This window comes from Artemia franciscana, unplaced genomic scaffold, assembly GCF_032884065.1.
Source record: "Artemia franciscana unplaced genomic scaffold, ASM3288406v1 PGA_scaffold_75, whole genome shotgun sequence".
Lineage (NCBI taxonomy): Eukaryota > Metazoa > Arthropoda > Branchiopoda > Anostraca > Artemiidae > Artemia > Artemia franciscana.
This window is the reverse complement of record NW_027062711.1, coordinates 604212-624145: the sequence shown is the minus strand read 5'-3', so window position 1 is coordinate 624145 and position 19934 is coordinate 604212. Positions and strand designations below refer to the sequence as shown.

General features: G+C 33.1%; 1 protein-coding gene across 1 annotated transcript in view; it reads right to left on the bottom strand.

Moving 5' to 3' along the window:
* LOC136042208 (general vesicular transport factor p115-like) overlaps nt 1–19934 on the bottom strand; it is a 93254-nt gene that overhangs the window by 31296 nt on the left and 42024 nt on the right. The window contains exons 7-9 of the mRNA XM_065727143.1: nt 18657–18771; nt 13095–13249; nt 6148–6389 (exon numbers count right to left, since the gene is read on the bottom strand). Coding sequence (XP_065583215.1) covers nt 6148–6389; nt 13095–13249; nt 18657–18771 — 512 coding nt within the window. The remainder of the gene's footprint in view (nt 1–6147; nt 6390–13094; nt 13250–18656; nt 18772–19934) is intronic.

Sequence of the window (19934 nt, the reverse complement as noted above, 5' to 3'; positions counted from 1 at the left end):
ACTCTTGATGAATATCGTGTTAATTTCCAACTATCCGAGAAATTAGTATAGCTTTGGTGTTTCAAAAGGTGTTTCTGGTGCTTCTATTTTTGCCAGAGTTCCGCCAGTGTATAATTTAAATTCTTGATGAATACGGTGTTAATTTCCAACTATCCGAGAAATAAATATAGCTTTGGCGGTTCAAAAGGTGTTTCTGGTATTTCTATTTTTGCCAGAGTTCCAACAGTGTATAATTTAAACTCTTGATGAATATGGCGTTAATTTCCAACTATCTGAGAAATTAGTATAGCTTTGGTGTTTCAGAAGGTGTTATATGTCATATTTTCAGATACTTTTGATTACTCCCGAAAACGAAGAAATTTAATCGACAGTTGAAAATGTTTAACACTTTTTCTGTTCATTTTTTATATCTTATTTGATAGTTAAAACACTTAACTAGTTTGAAATTAATGTTAAGAAGCCTAGTCGCTAAGACTAGGATTAAGGAAGGTGAAGAGGTGACGTGGGGTAGCGAAAAGATGGATCAAGTTGACATATTCACCAGCAAAGGTAGTATTATTAGTAAAGACGGTGGGTGCAGTGAAGGTAATAAAAGTAGAATAAACAAGGCCAAGGATTCTTTTCACAGGTGAAAAGAGTGGAATAATAGTAAGATAAGTGTGCGAACCAAGATTAGAATATTGGAATATACAGTGATGACAGTGGCCAGGTAGTTCTGAAGCATGGGCGCTACCAAAGCCACAGAAGGATTTGCTAGATGGTTTCCAGAGAAATTGCCTACGGATTGTTTTGGATACCCGACTGACTGACCGTATCTCAAATAGTAAGTTGTATGAAAAACATCCCGCTTTCCAGGGCTATAATGAGAAAAAGGTTGAAAGAGAAGACGTTCTGGATATGAAGGAAGCGGATGAGAGATCGTCTTTGTCGATCTTGGGATCGATCAAAGAGCCAACCATCTAGGCCCAAACAAGAAGCATGTCGGCCCCGAGTGATCCAAAGATGTCGTAAGGAAAGATTTAAAGAAAATAGGAAATTCTTGGGACGATGTAAAGAGTGAGGCTTTCAATAGTCTGGGATAGAGGAGTGTGAGTAGTTGTGTTGGCCTCAAGCGGCTTAGAAACCACCTTGATTTGTTAGTATTAGTAGTAGTAGTAGTAGTAGCAATAGGTAATACACCTTAAGGTTTCTTTTTTTTCACCATGTTTTTCAACTTTTATTTCTTTCACAGAGATAGTTAGAACTAATTTTTTTTTGTATATTTTGCGGTATCTTTGATGCTTCAAATACTTTTCTTGCACAAATAAATGCTTGTTGAAAAATCAATAAAGACTTAAAACACATTTGTTCGTTTTTACACTCGGCCATGAAATTTGTGTTTTGTAACAGAACACCTTTGCTGGTGGCATGGAAGGAAACTGCTATGAACTTGCAAATAAAACACACACACAAAAAAAAACCCTTTTTGGGACAAAAAGAATGTACTGGACATGAGTAAGCCGGCGTCCTCTGCTTGATTTTTATTAATTGTATTTACTCAAATTTAAGAAATGTACATTTTAAAAAAGTATTGGGCATCATCCACTAGGTGTACATCAGAACCCTAGTTTTTCCATTTGACGTACCTTTAAGGGGCATGCATTTTTTTTTTTTAATATAATTTAAATAAAACGTAGTCGCACTTAAAAAAAATATTAGGGATTACGCTACAAAAGACTATTTACTTCAAGGGTTTTTTTTTTTTTTTAATATTGATACATTGAACCCTTATGGCTCTTTATTATAGGAAACGCTATAGAATTGCCTCTGACTTAAATAGGTGAGTGAAACTTTCAATTTCCCTTCTAATTAACATCCGGAATTATCTAGAGGAAATTAACTGGGGGTATTTTTCAGGGGGGGGGGGATAAAAACCTTGACACTGCTCTTAAACAGCGCTTCTGTTACTCACCCTCCAATTTTTCAGGATTCCCTCAAAGAAACAGAGCCTTTCCGAAATCTCCCAGAATACGCATATGCATTACCAGAAAAACAAATGTTTATTTTCTTTACGATTAATTTTCAAAAAAAAAACTCTGTAGAACAGATTTTAGTAGTGCCGATCAAGAAATTAACCTAGTAAATTTCCCAACTGAATGGATTTAGGCTGAAATTACACGATTTTTTTAGTGCCATTTTTTTACGAACTTTTAGTGGCGGGAGTAAAGAAATCCACCATGTAAATTTCCACACTGAATGGCTCTTGCCCACAATTGCCCGATTCATTTTCCTTTTTAGACTATCACAGAGATTTATTTCGCTTCATATGATTAGCTCATTACGAACAAATTATACCATTTCTGAGATATGTTTATGACATTAAGTCGGACTTGGTCACCCCCCTCTTTCGGCTACACCCCCTTGATTGTTAGAAATCTCGAGAATGAGAAAACAAATGAGACTAATTGAGCTATCAAACGACAAATGAAAAAAAAAAGCGAAATGTTTTTTTCTGCATTCTGTAAATGCAATCTTCTGTAAATGTATGTATTCTGAAAATGTTTTCTATACATGTATTCTTCAAAATGAAGAAAAGCGAAATGTATTCAACTCAAAATGAAATGCAAAATGAAAAAAAAAACTCAAAATGAAAACAACTCCTTTTGAATTGCCACAGCAAATATTTAGTCAACAGTGTAGAAGGACATATGATTATTGCTATTCTTTGATTAACGTCCACGTTATAATGTTCCTATTCCTATTCTTCAAAACATTTAATTAAACAAAATATAGAAGACAATTTTCATCTTTTATTTTATTCTCCTTTCCGAAAATTCTACAATCCAGCTAACGAGATAGAATTAACTTAATTTTCTTGGCCGTTAATTTAGGTGAAAAGTAATAAAGCCCAGTTTACAATGAGATTTTACTAATACCGCAATTTAGCTCGTTCCGAAACCAACGCTGGCAGTCAAATTTTACCGTTTGTAATGGATAATCTAAACATTGAAATTAACTAATGCCACAATTATCCGATATTTTTGACTTTACCTCAGATTCAAGACCGAACCCAGGGAGGCGGGGGGGGGGGGGGGTTAAGGAGTTATAATCCCCCTCTAGAAATGTTTGTCCAACTCGTAAAAACTTTACAAAAATGTATATGAACAGATTTTTGGTGCAATTTTTCAGTATTTTTGTGTAGCCCCCCGCCCCCAAAACTTACCCCCTCCACCGAACAAAACCCTGGATACGGTCCAGATCAGATATCATATACTCCTTGTGTCTCTTGTCATACTAATGTAATCTAGCTTTAACGAATTTCAGTAGCTCCTGCCAAGATTGTACTTCTCTTTTATTCCCCTTTTCCATTTATTATTTGTTTTTTGTTTATAGGTTTTTCTATATCTGGATAAAAATCAGGTATTGGACATCCAAAAAATCTATGAAAAATTCTGATTGACTCGGCCTTAAATAAGTTCAAATAAATTGAACTTCAATTTTGGCTGGATTTATATTAGACGCTAGCTTGGTTTTAACTGATTCGCAGAATAATGACTAGTTAAATTATGACATTAGCAAAATTTCATTCCCTTAGTTCTATGACTATCTAACTTAGTTCTGTCCTAGGAATGACGTACGGACGGATGGATGATAGACTTATCTATCAAAAAGTCAAATGACATAATTTTTGAACAATCCTGAAAAGGGCTTATGCCATATTTGTCTCTCACTCACTTGGGCTATATGTCTTGGCTTTTTTCAATTAGCCATGGCTTGATGCCCGCAAAAATTATGCACGCATTGAATTAGGATAATTTCTTATAACAAATCTGCTTCTAAAAGAATTGCCGAATATTCGATAACTGAAACAAGTTTAGCCACTTTGGGTATTAATTAATCTCTTTAGGAAAAAATCAGCTACTACTGGAAACAACTCACAGCAGCAACAAACCACCTGGAGCCAACAAAGCTACGCACGCTCCTCTTCCATTAAAATCTACTTAAAGCATCCCTCTTTACACTCTCCCAAAAAGTTGCAATTACCCCTATATCTTTCCTTATAACCTCTTTCCACCCAGTTCTGGGGTGACATCCTTTTCTTTTGGCCCTAGATGGTTGACCAAAAAGGACCACCCTTGGCAATCTGTCATTCTCAATCAACAGAAAGTTTCCTAGCCACCTAAACCTTTCTTTCATTATGACCCTAGAAAGCTGAATAGAACCACATTTTTCGTACAACTTACTCTTTGAAGTATGGTCATTCAGACGGGCACCCAAAAGAATCTGTTAACAATTTCTCTGGAAAACAGAAAATATCGAAAAAATACTCCTCTGTCTTTCGGAGCGCCCATGCTTCAGAACCATACCTGACCACTGTCATCACTATAGCTTCCAATTTTCTAATTTCGCTTTGTAGACTTATCTTCCTATTCTTTTAAACAATTTTCAACTGTTGAAAAACCCCCTGGGCTATGGCTATTCTACTTTTAACATCTTCATTGCATCCAAAATCTTTACTAATAATACTACCTACGTAAGTAAAGCTAGATCGATTAAACTGATAAATCTATTGTTACCCAACATCACCGATTCACCTCATTTACTCCCAGTCTTACCGGTTTAGTCTTCTTGACATTAATTTTCAAAATCATTCTTGTACCCTGAACTCTCAAAACCACCATAAATCATTAGTTTCATTAACATTTTTCATCAAGGACACTCAAGTCATCAGGATCACCTAAGTCTAGGATAGCTTTACTTTCCCGTTGGAATCCATGCTCTCGAAAATTGCTTAGGACTAAGTTCAACAAAATGATCCATTTGGATGGCTCATTATTGGAAGGGTTGACAAAAAGGACCTTTAGTATACCCTCTCCTTTGGTATACCCGAAGGATTTTTATTATGAAAACATTTTATTTTATATACAAAGATGTATATTGTTATGAACATTAAACTTTTAATTGTTGTGATTTAGTGATGGTGGGAGATGGTGTGGACTTGGTTTTGAATTTCGAGTTTTTTTTTAATTTTTTGAATTTTGGATTGGATTTGAATAACACAAAATTATTTAATTGGATTTCTTGTTTTGTTTTTTATTAAGAAGAGACTCTTTATTTGGTACTTATTTTTGTTTTAACCCCTATGTAAGGGGCCATAGAGCATTGTAGGGGTAGAGAGTTATTGTTGTCCATTTATTTTGATGTTAATAAACTGAACAGAACTGAGCTATTATAACACACACACACAGATTTACATATTACATATATATATATATATATATATATATATATATATATATATATATATATATATATATATATATATATATATATATATATATATATATATATATATATATATACATGCATTTGTATCTGTTTAGGCTATATACAAGTTGGAAAAATTGATTTGGAAAAATTATATTTAAACCGTTTCAATGCAACAAATATTCAGCAAGCAACGTAATAGTAAAAAATATATATACAATTAAGCTCAAAATTCTTTAAATCCTTTTTTTCTTTTGTTCATTTTCTATTTCTGTTCTCTCTCATTGCATTGCCAAGTAAGTCTTGCGGGAGTATTTGATATTTGATGATGATTGTTTTGTGCTTCGTTGCATTAATAAAATCTAACCTGATCTAAATAACTCAATTGCATATTTCTTTGTTTTTTCAATTTAATTTTTATTGTCAACTTTTCCATTTTATCGCCTTGTTTTTTTTACTATAATAAGGATACTGTCTTGCAGGGGTATGTGACGTTCGATGATGAATGTTTTATGCTCCGTTGTATTAATAAAATCTGACCTGATCTAAATAATTCAATTGCATATTTGTTTTTGTTTTTTTATTTGATTTTACACTTTTCCATTTTATCGCCTTATTTTTCTTTACTATAATAAGGATACTGTCGGGTATGTGATGTTCGATGATGAATGTTTTGTGCTCCGTTGTATTAATAAAATCCAACCTGATCTAAATAACTCAATTACATTTTTTTTTATTTGATTTTTAACTTTTCCATTTTATCGCCTTATTTTTCTTTACTATAACAAGGATACTACAAGTGCCTCATTAAGGTTGGATATATCCATTAAAGCATCTTATGAGTACCTATATATTAAGCTGCCACATTAAAGTATACTATAATAAAAATACTACCAGTACCTCATTAAGGTTGGATACACACTGCTGTAGCAACGTTACTGGCACATTAGATTCAGTTTCCATTAGCTTCACCTGCAGTAATTTTTCTTTCAACGAAATCTTGTTCAAGTTCTCCTCGGGATCCGGCTCAAAATCTTCTTGGACTACATGAGAAAAGGCAGTTGCAGCTAACCAAGTTAATAAAGGATCCGGACTAAACAATCCTATGCATAGTAGATGACCAGAGGAAAGCTCAGTTGACACTGAAAAATCGAATTAAAAGATAATACAGTAAGGTACAGTGTTGCCAGATGTTTGGTTTAAAGGATCGCCACCATAAGAGTAAACATGCGCGGAAAGCTCCATTTTTGTGGTGAAAATAAGCCGAATAAACGATTCCTCCCCCCTCCCAAAAAAATGTACCAATTAGAAAAACTCAATGCGCAAGCGTATCAAAAGGCACCGAAATAGCGCAAATGCAATCCATATGGCCACCCTGGTATGGCAAGGTAAACCAGAAACTACCAGATGAAAATATGCTTTAATTTTAAACGAGCGTATTTTGACGTAGAGTCCAATAAAATTTAGAAAATAAATAGATGAAAGTATATACGACTATGAAAATAATGAAATAGCAACATAATTAAAGATAAACCATAGAAGCAACCAAATTATGCTATACACATGGACACACACACAAATTCCGAACGGGGGGGGGGAGGTAGTGATAAAAACAATATCAGATCCGGATTGACAAATCTTATGTCCAGTAGATAAACGGAGGAAAGTTCCGTGTATAAAAAATTCTAAACGACATTAACTTTAAATAAACAAGAACTGACCCACAGTATTAAATAATTATGTTAAATTATATCATATATAATTATATTAATGTATAATTATTAATTCATAACGTTGTGTACAAAATCCCGTTTAATTTTCAATTAACCTACCGTAGATGTCATCAATGAAAAATCTATCGGCACTACCAAAAACTACAATGACTGGCGCGTTGCAAATAGCCTACAAGAAATGAGATTTAAATAATACCAGGATTTGAGGCTAATTTGAGCCAATCTGATTTTTCATGAAATCTTTTGACTGGATAAAACGTTGTACAAAAAATTCAATTATCGCTATCTAAATTTCGGTATTAGTAAAGTATTATTGTGCGTAAAAAGAAAACTTTGCGTTCTTTTCGGAAGAAGTAGGTTGAATAGAGTGCCGGTGAGGAGGAAGGATGAGTGTTTATTTAAAGATATGGTTACCAAAATTAAATTAGTTACTTAAACTAAAGCCATAAAAAACACAGAAAATACTAATAACAAAATATGCATGAACATATACAGGATTTGGAGGGAAGGGAAGATAATGATTCCCCCATTACCTATTTTCTGCAATTATTATTCCCCTTGATCCGTTATCCCCAAGCTGTGTTATATATACAATATTCTTATAATATTACAATATCAATCATGGTTTAATTTTACAGAGAGAAAAAAAAATGTTCCAAGTGAATATAAAATTGTATTCCTTTTAATATAGGTTCATGTTCATTTATTTTTCAATGATATATACATAATATACTAAATATAGAAATATCTGGCAGAGAGACAAGATCCTTTTGCACAAATAACTACTTTGTTATCTGTTGTTTCAGATAAATACTTTGTTTCAGTTTTTATTTTTGGATTTATCTTTGATTAAAAAAATTTTATGGTGGAAGATATAATTTTTTTTCACATTTATGTGAAAAATTTATAATTAGTCACAGAATTAATCTAGAGTTAAAGTGTACTTTCTAAGACACAAAAAGTAAATAAAAATGATAAAAAAAATCGAAATATTACAATAAAAGTAGGAAGACAGTCAAATTAAAAATATCCCAAGATTCCCCCCCCCCCCCCGCACAAAAAAAAGAAATTGAATATTAGGTCTAATTATTACAAATATTTTTCAATGATTTCTTTTTCTTTCTTTTTATTGTTCCAAAATACAAAAGTTACTATGGAGATACTAGGCCTATGTCATGCTAAAACCGTGCTAAAATAAACACGCTAAAAACCGTGCTAAAATACTGCCCTGCTAAAAACCTTGAAAAAAAAGCAAAACCAACGAGTTGTTTGACAATTCGTTGAATCATTAGTTGAGAATCCGTTGTTAATTAGTTGAGAATTCGTTAACAATTAGCTGGCAACTAATTTGTTACTTTTGTCAACACTTTTTGTCCACACCTTCAAAAGAAAGCTATAGCTTCTTAGGTTATTGACAACCTTGACAACACTTGACAACACTCTTCGTCCACACCTTCAAAAGAAAGCTATAGCTCCTTAGGTTATTTGGTGCAATATATTTCCAAGATTGTTAACCAGTGGCAGTTCTAGCCTCTCTTGCACTCAGGGCAGAATCTAGACCAGGACCCCTCCCTCCCCCTTCTGTCTCCTAAAACACTTATAGACCAAATTTTAACATAGTCCTTATTCATTAACATAATTATTTTCAACTTATTAATCAATTAATAGCTTAATTTGTTATTATCTTTCAACTTATTATTTAAATTATTTTTATTTAATTTAATTATTTTAACTATTCAAATATTTTTATTTAATTTTCTTTTATCAGTTATTTTAATTTATTAACTGCGCCTCTATTTTATTTTATAAAAATTGAATTTGAAAAATTACAAAATGATTATATTCGTTATATTATTTACCTGAAATAAACTAACGCCTCTGTTGTTAACCCACGTTTTTACTTTTTTTTTTTTTTGGTACCGAAAATTGAATTCCTGAATATTCCTAATTTGTTTAGATATATATGCTTCTGCAAGCTTCCGCTTAACTAGTCCAAACAATCATATTTAATTTTCACTGAAAGAAGGGAGAGGGAGAAAAGTCTTCAATTTTTTTGACTCGATCAAGCCGTTCAGAAAAGGACAGGGTTGATGAGGCATTTGCCAGTTTTAGTACGTTTTTCAGCCCCTCCGTAATCTATTAAAGTCGCAAAAGTTATCCAACCTGACCTTTAAAATTAGAAAGGTCAAGTTATTAAAAAAAAACAGGATAGATGGATAAGTGTATTTTAAAGCCAAATAAACGGCCATGAACACAGTAAAATAACATAAATAAAGGTACAAACACTATAAACTTTGATCAGCAATCATCATAAAACACTTCAATGAAACATTACATTAACCTAATAATAGTGCTTAATAGTTGGAAATACGGTCATTGAACTAAAACACTTAACGCTTGGAAAAACACTTAAATGAAACATTACATTTACTTTATACTACGGGTTATACTAGTTTTTTTTTTTTTTTTTTTTTTTTTTTTTTTTTTTTTTTTTTTTTTTTTTTTTTTTTTTTTTTTTCCAGATACCTTGCTATCCTAAAAATAAGCAAAGGGGACATTCTATTTATGACACCTGGAAGTTTCAACTCATTTTTTCCAAATATCCCTTCCCTTATCGTAGAGAGCTCCTGGCACCAGATCAAGCAATGCACCAAATGATACTCTTTAACTCTACAAAGCGGGCAAGTATATGTCTTTATTGGAACATCTTTCTTTTGAATATATTATAAATCTTGCGCTAATTGAATATACGAAACTCAAATGGTTTTTGAATAATTCAGGTTCAAATTAGACTGAATACTTTCATATTTGGGTTTTTACTGGCTATAAGTTTTTCTCACCGGAAAAATACTTCGTATGAATTAAATGATTTAGGTAAAATACATTTCAGCATCATTGTTTTCATGTTTTTCAAGGAGATTTCTTCGAAATAATCGAATATGATGACCCTTACCCCCTCTCCCACCTCTCCCACGGGTGCGCAGGTAAGCCTAGGAATGAAAGTAATTACATTAAATTTAATCGTTTCTCAAATGAAAGGGGCGTTAACTCCCCACAGCATCCATATTATAGGGTAAATCAAATAATTCTCTCAAATAAAATATGGTTATTATGTATATTTACCCTTAGAATCTGCTCTGTTTGTAAGTCGTATTAACTTTCAACAATATAATTTACGTAGCTTAAATTTTCTTCACCCAGACAAACTGTTTTTCTAAATTCTAAGCCTTAAATGTCTCTAAAACTAAGATAAATAAACAAGAAACAATTCATTTTGATCTGAAAACATTAAGATGAGAGCCCTGTTTTAAGTAGTGATTATTTTCTAAACTAGGCGACAGGAGGGCATCAATAGTAGTAACATGTCCAGGATTATTTTTCAGCCAATAGCTCTGCATTTTACAGAAAAGAGCTATTACTCTAAGTATATACAACAACAATAACCGATATTCGGATGTACTAGGTTCTGAATTGAAACTCGATATACAATATTTTTTAATCCATTTCAGCATAGAGGTGTCGATAATCGGAAGATATTTTTTATAAATCTCGTTATGAACAGAAGCTGTCAATATGGCAAGCTAAATATGGCCCTGTCAATATGGCCCTTCTTGCAAGCTAATACTTTCCACAATATTAACTTAAAACTTTCCACAAGCTTAAAACTTTCCACAATATTTATCAATCTAACTTTTAAGGCTAGAATTCTATCAAAACCTGACAAAATATTATCGTTTTTCATAGATATTAATATTTGGATATAATTAATTCTGCCTTGGCACTTGATATTTACTATTTTTATTCAATTTAAAGTTAGAAGTGCCAATAATAAAAAAAAATAACAAAATTGCAAATATGGCAACCGCGTTCGTAAGTCATACTTTCAACAATATTTATCAATCTAACTTTTAAAGCTAAAATTTACTCAGGGCCTGAGCTTGTTTTTCTCAATCCAAAACTTTTTTTTTAAACTATCAAACAGTTCGTGGTAATGAACTGTAGTAAGGAGCAACCCGGCTCAATAGAAACCAAAACTCTAAAAAATGGAATTTTGATACCAATAGCTACATCAAAAGAATCGCATTTTAATGCTGATTTTAAATATATAAGTTTCATCAAGTTTAGTCTTACGCACCAAAATTTACGAGCCTGAGAAAATTTGTGTTATTTTAGAAAATAGGGGGAAACACCCCCTGAAAGTCATAGAATCTTAACGAAAATTACACCATCAGATTCAGCGTATCAGAGAACCCTACTGTAGAAGTTTCAAGCTCCTATCTACAAAAATGTTGAATTTTATATTTTTTGCCAGAAGGCAGATCACGGATGCGTGTTTATTTGTTTGTTTTTTTTTGTTTTTGTTTTTTTCCAGGGGTGATCGTATCGACCCAGTTCTCCTAGAATGTTGCGAGAGCGCTCATTCTAACTGAAATGAAAAGTTCTAGTGCCCTTTTTAATTGACCAAAAAAATTGGAGGGCACCTAGGCCCCCTCCCACGCTAATTATTTTCCCAAAGTCAACGGATCAAAATTCTGAGATAGCCATTTTATTCAGCGTAGTCGAAAAACCTTATAACTATGTCTTTGGAGACGACTTACTCCTCCACAGTCCCCGTGGGAAGGGCTACAAAGTTACAAACTTTGACCAGTGCATACATATAGTAATGGTTATTGGGAAGTGTACAGGTGTTTTCAGGAGGATTTTTTTGTTGGGGGGAGGGGTTGAGAAGAGGGGGAGGGGGAACTTTCCATTGAGGAATTTGTCATGGGGGAAGAAAATTTCCATGAAGGGACCGCAGGATTTACTAGCATTATTTAAAAAAGAAACAATGAAAAAATAAATATGAAAAAAAAATTTTCAGCTGGAAGTAAGGAGCAGCATTAACACTTAAAACGAACAGAAATTATTACCCATATGAGGGGCTCACCTCCTCCTAACACCTCGCTCTTTACGCTAAAGTATTTTTAGTAATGTCAACTATTTATTCTACGGCTTTTGTGATTCAGGGGTCATTCTTAATGAATTGGGACAAAATTTAAGATTTAGTGTAAAGGGAGAGGTACTGACGAGGGGGCGAGCCCTCTCATGTGTGTAATAAAAACAAGAGAATAAAAAATTCTTTACGAAAGCTAGTTTATAAGTTACGTATATCTTTTACTAATAAAAAGGTTCGTAAAAAATTAAAAGTTCTAGTTGCCTTTTTAATTAACCAAAAAATTGGAGGGCAACTAGGCTTCCTCCCCCGCTCTTTTTTTCTCAAAATCATTCGATCAAAATTATGAGAAAGCCATTTAGCCAAACAAAAAAATATACAAATTTCGTTTTAATTATTTCTCTGCGGAGAGCCAAAATCAAAACATGCATTGTTTCAAAAACGTTCAGAAATTAAATTACAAAAAAAGTTTTTTCAACTGAAAGTAAGGAGCAACATTAAAACTTAAAACGAACAGAAATTACTTTGTATATGAAAGGGGCTGCTTCCTCATCAACGCCCCACTCTTTACGCTAAAGTTTTTTACTGTTTTAAAAAGAAGAGTTGAGAGAAATAGTCAAACTTTAGCGTAAAGAGCGGGGCGTTGATGAGGAAGCAGCCCCTTTCCTATACGAAGTACTTTCTGTTCGTTTTAAGTTTTAATGTCGCTCCTTACTTTCCGTTGAAAAAACTTGTTTTTTTTTATTTAATAATAAACTAAAAACAGAAAGATTCATTATAACTTTTGGCGCTAGCAAAAAATTGCTATGAATTCCAATACAAATGGGTTTGAGGAGCCTTCATAGATGAATTCTTTGAAACTTATAGTGACGTATTTCCCTGTGAGTAACGTCCAGACACGTGTGGTAAAAAATAACATAAAAAATTAAGTCTAATGAGTTAAAAATGAAAGCAGTATATCTTTCGATATATTTTGACAATTAATTTTATTTCGGTTCCTCTTCTCTACCTCTTGATAATGCTCATATTAGATTTTGAATTTAGTAATTCTGATGTAAGTAAAGAGCGAAAACAAAACCCTGAACGATCAAAAAATAAACCCTGGGGTAATTTTTCGGTGCAAATGAGATCATTATAACTTGGATGTCAGTCTGGCAACCGTGTTCGTAAGTAGTACTTACTTTCTACGCTAGCTGGCAAGAGAGTGTCAATAATAGCTTCACGGGCAGAATTATTCTTCAGCCAACAGCTTTGCAGTGCATACAAAGCACAAAGCCGCATCGATATTCCCTGCTTTTCAGAAATCATCGTCAATATTAAAAGAACTATCATTGACCTGCAAAGACAAAAATATTGAAAGAACTATCATTAAATTTTAAATAACTATTAAAATATTAAAGAACTAATAATTAAAATATTAATATTATTAATTAAAGAAATTAAAATGAATTAAAGAAAATATATTAAAATTAATTAATTAATTGATAATTAATTAAATAATTGATTAATTATTTATAAGAAATTAATTAATTAAAATTAATTAAAGAAATTAAATATTAATTAAAGAAAATTAAAATATTATAAGAATTATTAAAAGAACTATCATTGACCCACAAAGACAAAAATATAAACACGAGGTAATTAAAGACTTCATCTAAACAGCTTGGTTAAACTAAAATCTGGATAATCAAATCCCACTGGTCCTCAGCATACCGCATTTATCTCGCAAACCTCTTCGGAAATATTTTAAACTAATTAAATATACAGTCCTTTTACACAATTGAATATCTTCCAAAGGGTCAATATTGTTTATCCTTTTGGTTTCTTCATTGATATGCAGTTAATTCCATAATCAAATACTTATAGTTATTCCAGTTTGAGTTCTGCATTGTCTCTAAAAATAATAATTGCAGCAATAGCCAAAAAAGAAATAGCCAAAGAAAGCGAGAAAAGAAAGATACACAGTTCCTAATTTATTCTAAAGATTATGAGTAAATAAATGAAACTAATTAATTGGACAAAAGGGGGAGATGTAAAAGTGGTTAAAAGGATCCCCTCCCCAAAGTGAAGTTGAATATATCAAGTCTAAAAGTGGTTCTTTATTTCTGTATGTTTTCTCCCTGTATTTTCTCCTTAAACCTAGAAATATTTTTACCTTCACTCTCTGCTCAACACTCAGACGTATGTGCACCGACAATGTCCATTATATACTAAAATACTGACTACTGGGTTTATCATTTAGAAATACTGTTCGGATACTAAGTTATTTTACTGTTAGTGAAAAACCTGTTTTAGAGTGTGTTTAGAGTGAGTGGCATTCATGGGATTGTTCAACCTGAGGTATTCACAATATTAGGGACAACCCTTGCATCTACTAATAAAAACTCAGTGCAGCAAAAAGCAGCCTGAGGCCAGCACACCTACCCACAACCTTCCTCCATCGCAGTCAATTTAATGCCTCCCTCTTTAAACCTTTCCCTAGAAGTTCCATTTCCCTAAAATCCTACCTTGAGAAATCCTCCACTTTCATTATGGCAGAAACCCTTGCACCAACCCCTACTAAATTCAGATTTTTATATTAATGTAGAAAACCTGGGATAGATAACTTTGAGAACATTCAAGACAATTGTGGAAATGTTTTCTCAGGAATATTCTTGGTTATCCCAGGTTTCAAAGGATAAATTTTAATGTCGTCTCTTTCCTTACGAAAATCAAGAAAGGGTTTAGCAATTGAAGCTTGTCATATTATATATGAATTACATAATATAAGAATATATCATATAAAGATATTTCATGAATTTTACACAATTGATTTACTTACCGAAGTTGAAAAGTGTTTCATAACGCCAGCTACTTAATTGACCCTAAAAGAGACTTCCTATTTTGCATTCATTCCCTCCCTTCAGCCTGGAAAAAGAAAAGTCTACCTTGACACTGCCTAACATTCAGTTTAAGAGCACCCGCTATGACTACTATACACTAAAATCAGACTGCTAGATTTAATTATTTAGAAACAGTTCAAAAATTAAAGTACCATATCTTTTTTTAAGGTTTCTATAAAGTGAATGTGACATGATGTAATTTTTGTTATTATTTTGTATTTGTTAATTCCAACAGAGACCACACTGCCTTTCCATCATATAAATTATAAGAAGTTAACAAGGAATTTTCTGATGCAAGAGAATAATATACAACCTAAGCGAACATTTCAGCTCTACGACTTCAGAGAAAAACAATCGAAATACTAAAAGACTTGGCTAAATTTTTATAGGTAATTTTGGGGGAGTTAGAGTTTAGTTGGTTTCTTTGTTTTAATATTTACTTTGGAGACAGTTATTAATCATACCGAGGAAATATTGGCTTAGGTTCTATTTTACTCACCGGCTTCAGAAAATTCCGCATTAACTTCTATATTATGTTGTATCATCATTTACAAGATATCCCAGTCACTATACTTACGGGATTAAGCACAAAAAAACACCCCCATTCACCGCCAAAGACTCTGCTAAATGCTAAATTTGGTGTAAGCCTAGATAAGTCCCTCCACATAAATTCTTACTTCGTAATATGTAGAATAATCGTAGTTAACACATTTTCAGTGGGGAGAACTTTTGTCTTCACTTCTTTCATTATTTTACATTTTTCTTTAAATTTTTGAAAAAAAATTGTATTGTATCAGATAAAGACGCTTCTTGACTACTAAGGTCCCTGCGTCGGCCCTGCAGTGCATTCCTGCAGCATGATTCGATCTCTGGGTCCCGTATTACCAAGCTAAGGTCAAATCCACTGCGCCACCACAGGACTTTGGAAAAAAAATATGCACTGAATAACCATTTTTAAATCACGGTGAAACAACAGCCATCTACAAAGTTGTGCTACAGGTAACATCGATCCTGACATCTGTCGTCGTCTTTTTTCTTAACGCCACCGCGTTTTGTATATAGTGGAATCTACAAACAATTTTGTAGATTCCATTTGTTTCAGCACGAATTTGAAAACTTATAAAATATTTATTCAATGTATGTTTTTTTTTTTCATAATTTTATAGGAAAAAGTGTAAAACAATCAAAGAAGTGAAGATAAAGTTCCTTCCCATGCAAAACGTATTAACTACATCTGCATATTATGAAAAAAAAAATTGTTTTCTTAACATATTTCCTTATGTGAATAGACTTTCTAGACTTAAATAAAAAACAAATTTTTACAGATCAATCAAACCAACAGAGACACTAAAATCTTAAACATTAATTCAATAAATGATGCCGGTAGGGACTCCGAAGTCTAACACCGTATTCTAAATATTCGTTACAGTTTTTTTCTTTGGCTTCCAATTGTCCATACATGCGGGGGTTATTTTCAAGATTACTCTTTTCGTCTATAATCAAACAGTTCGTGGTAACGAACTGTAGTAAGGAGCGACCCGGCTCAATAGTAACCAAAACTCTAAAAAATTGAACTTTGATATCAATAGCTACATCAAAAGAATCGCATTTTAATGCTGATTTTAAATATATAAGTTTCATCATGTTTAGTCTTACCCATCAAAAGTTACGAGCCTGAGAAAATTTGCCTTATTTAGGAAAATAGGGGGAAACACCCCCTAAAAGTGGTAGGATCTTAACGAAAATGACACCATCAGATTCAGCGTATCAGAGAACCCTACTGTAGGAGTTTCAAGCTCCTACCTACAAAAATGTGGAATTTTGTATTTTTTGCCAGAAGGCAAATCACGGGTGCGTGTTTATTTGTTTGTTTTTTTTTTGTTTTTTTTTTTTTTTTCTTTTCCCCAGGGGTCATCGTATCGACCAAGTGGTCCTAGAATGTCGCAAGAGAGCTCATTCTAACGGAAATGAAAAGTTCTAGTGCCCTTTTTCAGTGACCAAAAAAATTGGAGGGCATCTAGGCCCCCTCCCACGCTCATTTTTTTCCCAAAGTCAACGGATCAAAATTTTGAGATAGCCATTTTGTTCAGCATAGTCGAAAACCATAATAACTATGTCTTTGGGGATGACTTACTTCCCCACAATCCCTGGGGGAGGGGCTGCAAGTTACAAACTTTGACCAGTGTTTACATATAGTAATGGTTATTGGGAAGTGTACAGACGTTTTTAGGGGGATTTTATTTTGTTTGGGGGTGGGGCTGAGGGGGGTGGGCTATGTTGGAGGATCTTTCCTTGGAGGAATCTGTCATGGGGGAAGAAAAATTCAATGACAAGGGCGCAGGATTCTCTAGCATTACTATAAGAAAACAATGAAAAATAAACATGAAAACGTTTTTTCAAATGAAAGGAAGAAGTAGCATTGAAACTTAAAACGAACAGAGATTATTACGCATATGAGGGGTTCTAAAAATAATTTAGCATAAAGAGCGAGGTATTTAGGAGGAGATAAATACCATGCTCTTTATGCTAAAGTATTTTTAGTAATTTCAACTATTTATTCTACGGTCTTTCTGATTCAGGGGTCATTCTTAAAGAATTGGGACAAAACTTACGATTTAGTGTAAAGAGCGAGGTATTAACGAGGGTACAAACCCCCTCGTATACATAATAAAAATATAAGGTTATGAAAGTTTGTTACGTAAGTTAATTCTTAAGTTACGTATATTTTTTACTAATAAAAACGTTCATTAAAAATTAAAAGTTCTAGTTGTCTTTTTAAGTAACCGAAAAATTGGAGGGCAACTAGGCCTCCTTCTCCACCCCTTATTTCTCAAAATCGTCTGATCAAAACTAAGAGAAAGCCATTTAGCCAAAAAAAGAATTAATATACAAATTTCATTTTAATAATTTATGTGCGGAGAGCCAAAACCAAACATGCATTAATTCAAAAACGTTCAGAAATTAAATAAAAAAAAAAACTAATTTTTTTAGCTGAAAGTAAGGAGCGACATCAAAACTTAAAACGAACAGAAATTACTCCGTATATGAAATGAGTTGTCCCCTCCACAATCCCTCGCTCTTTACGCTAAAGTTTGACTCTTTGCCACAATTCTACTTTTTAAAACAAATAAAAGCTTTAGCGTAAAGAGCGAGGGATTGTGGAGGGGACAACTCATTTCATATACGGAGTAATTTCTGTTCGTTTTAAGTTTTGATGTCGCTCCTTACTTTCAGCTAAAAAAATTAGTTTTTTTTTTTTATTTAATTTCAATAAGTGCAGAACCATAAGTTTAAACTTGTATGTATGCAGCTGATAGACTTATAAGCCTATACTTCATAGAGCTTGCCTTTGAGTCAGGATACACTACAGGCCACTCATAAAGCAATCTCTGATTTGCCATTGCTTCCATCAGTCTTTTAGTTACTCAGGATTTTCTGAAAGTCTCATGAAAACTGGCTACTTTTGTAGGAGTTTCGTGGAAACCGGGTTTAAAAAACTGCATAACTTTCTCTTAGAAGGTTAGAAAGTTAGTACTCTCTTAGTACTTTTAATTAAAACCTACAGGTCTCAAAGTCAAGCATTTTGAACTTACATATTCAAACATAGCTAACATAACATTAATAACATAAGATAATAACGAAATAACATAACATAGAAAATAACATAACATGTTCAAACACAGAAAAAAGCCTGAAAATCCTCAAAATCAAATCCTTGTCACTTGCGTGGAGCTATGTACCAATTATAAAAACCCCTTTTTACAAGTAATTTGCAGTTTAAAATTTTAGCTAAGTTTTTTGCAGTTTCATAAGTAATACGAACTGGCAATTTTATAGTTAAATTAAAGTTTTGTAACGTACTTCGTCTTATAGTTGTTAACAGGGATTGAGGCAAACAAGTCTTGATTTTCTCGATTACCTCGAATGGCGTCACCAACAGTTGCAATTGTTTCAGTTAAAGCACTCGAAGGAACACCTGAAATAACAATTTATTTCTTAGATTTTCTTACATCCTCTTCTTTTATCAAATTAAAATCTTATTAACTAATCCTCTTAATCTCCCAAATCTGCCCATTTCAAACATGAACGTATCCAAGATTTCGTTCGGGGGGGGGGGGGGTGTATACAGAAAAAAAAACTTTAAAAAAGGCATTCAAAAATTGACTATATTCATTTTTGCAACGTTTTTATGAGTCAAACAAACATATCGGTGGGGAGGAGATCCAAATCCCCCAAACCCCCTGCCCTTCTGAATACGGCCTTGACCTCAAATATTTTTTTAGAAGATCAAAATCTTCTCTTTTTTCTTTGTTGTCAGTTCAGTTGCTGTTAGTTGCTAGCCCCTGAAGATTAAGCTAACAGTGAGATTGACCTAAGGTTGTTCAAACAACACACAAACAACCTACTAAAATTTCATCTAGGATGGTAATCGGGCGTTGGAAAGGCCAGTGGCCCACTTTTTTTTCTCTGATTATATTGACTGAAATCCTTGCATGATTCCCCTTCAAACAAAGATCTAACTGCCTACCTTTGTGCTAAGAAGCTGGAAGTGGGAAAAGATTAGGTAAAGCTTGGAATTTATGTTTTTATAGAATCCTACATACAAGTTTCGGTCATATTTTATCCCGTTTGAAAACCCGGTGAGGAATTAACGTATTTTTGCACTGAACTAAGACTTGGCTCGTTTCCCGCTGAATCAGGATTTCCCTCGTTTTTAGCAGATGTATTCTAATTTTACCAGTATGCACCTTAACCAATTTTACCAGTATGCACATTAACCCATTTTACCAATATGCGCCTTAACGAATTTTACCAAAATGCACCTTAACCAATTTTAACAGTATGCACCTTACCCAATTTTACCAGTATACACCTTAACCGACTTTAACAGTATGCACCTTAACCAATTTTAGCAGTATGTACCTTAGCCAATTTTACCAATATGTACCTTAACCAATTTTACCAGTGTGAATCTTAACCAATTTTTCCAGTATGCACATTAAACCAATTTTACCAGTATGCACCTTAACGAATTCCAACAGTAGGCACCTTAACCAATTTTACCAGTACGCACCTTAACCAATTTTACCAGTATGCACCTTAACAGCGAAATTTCCACACTCCAAAGTTATTAGAGGA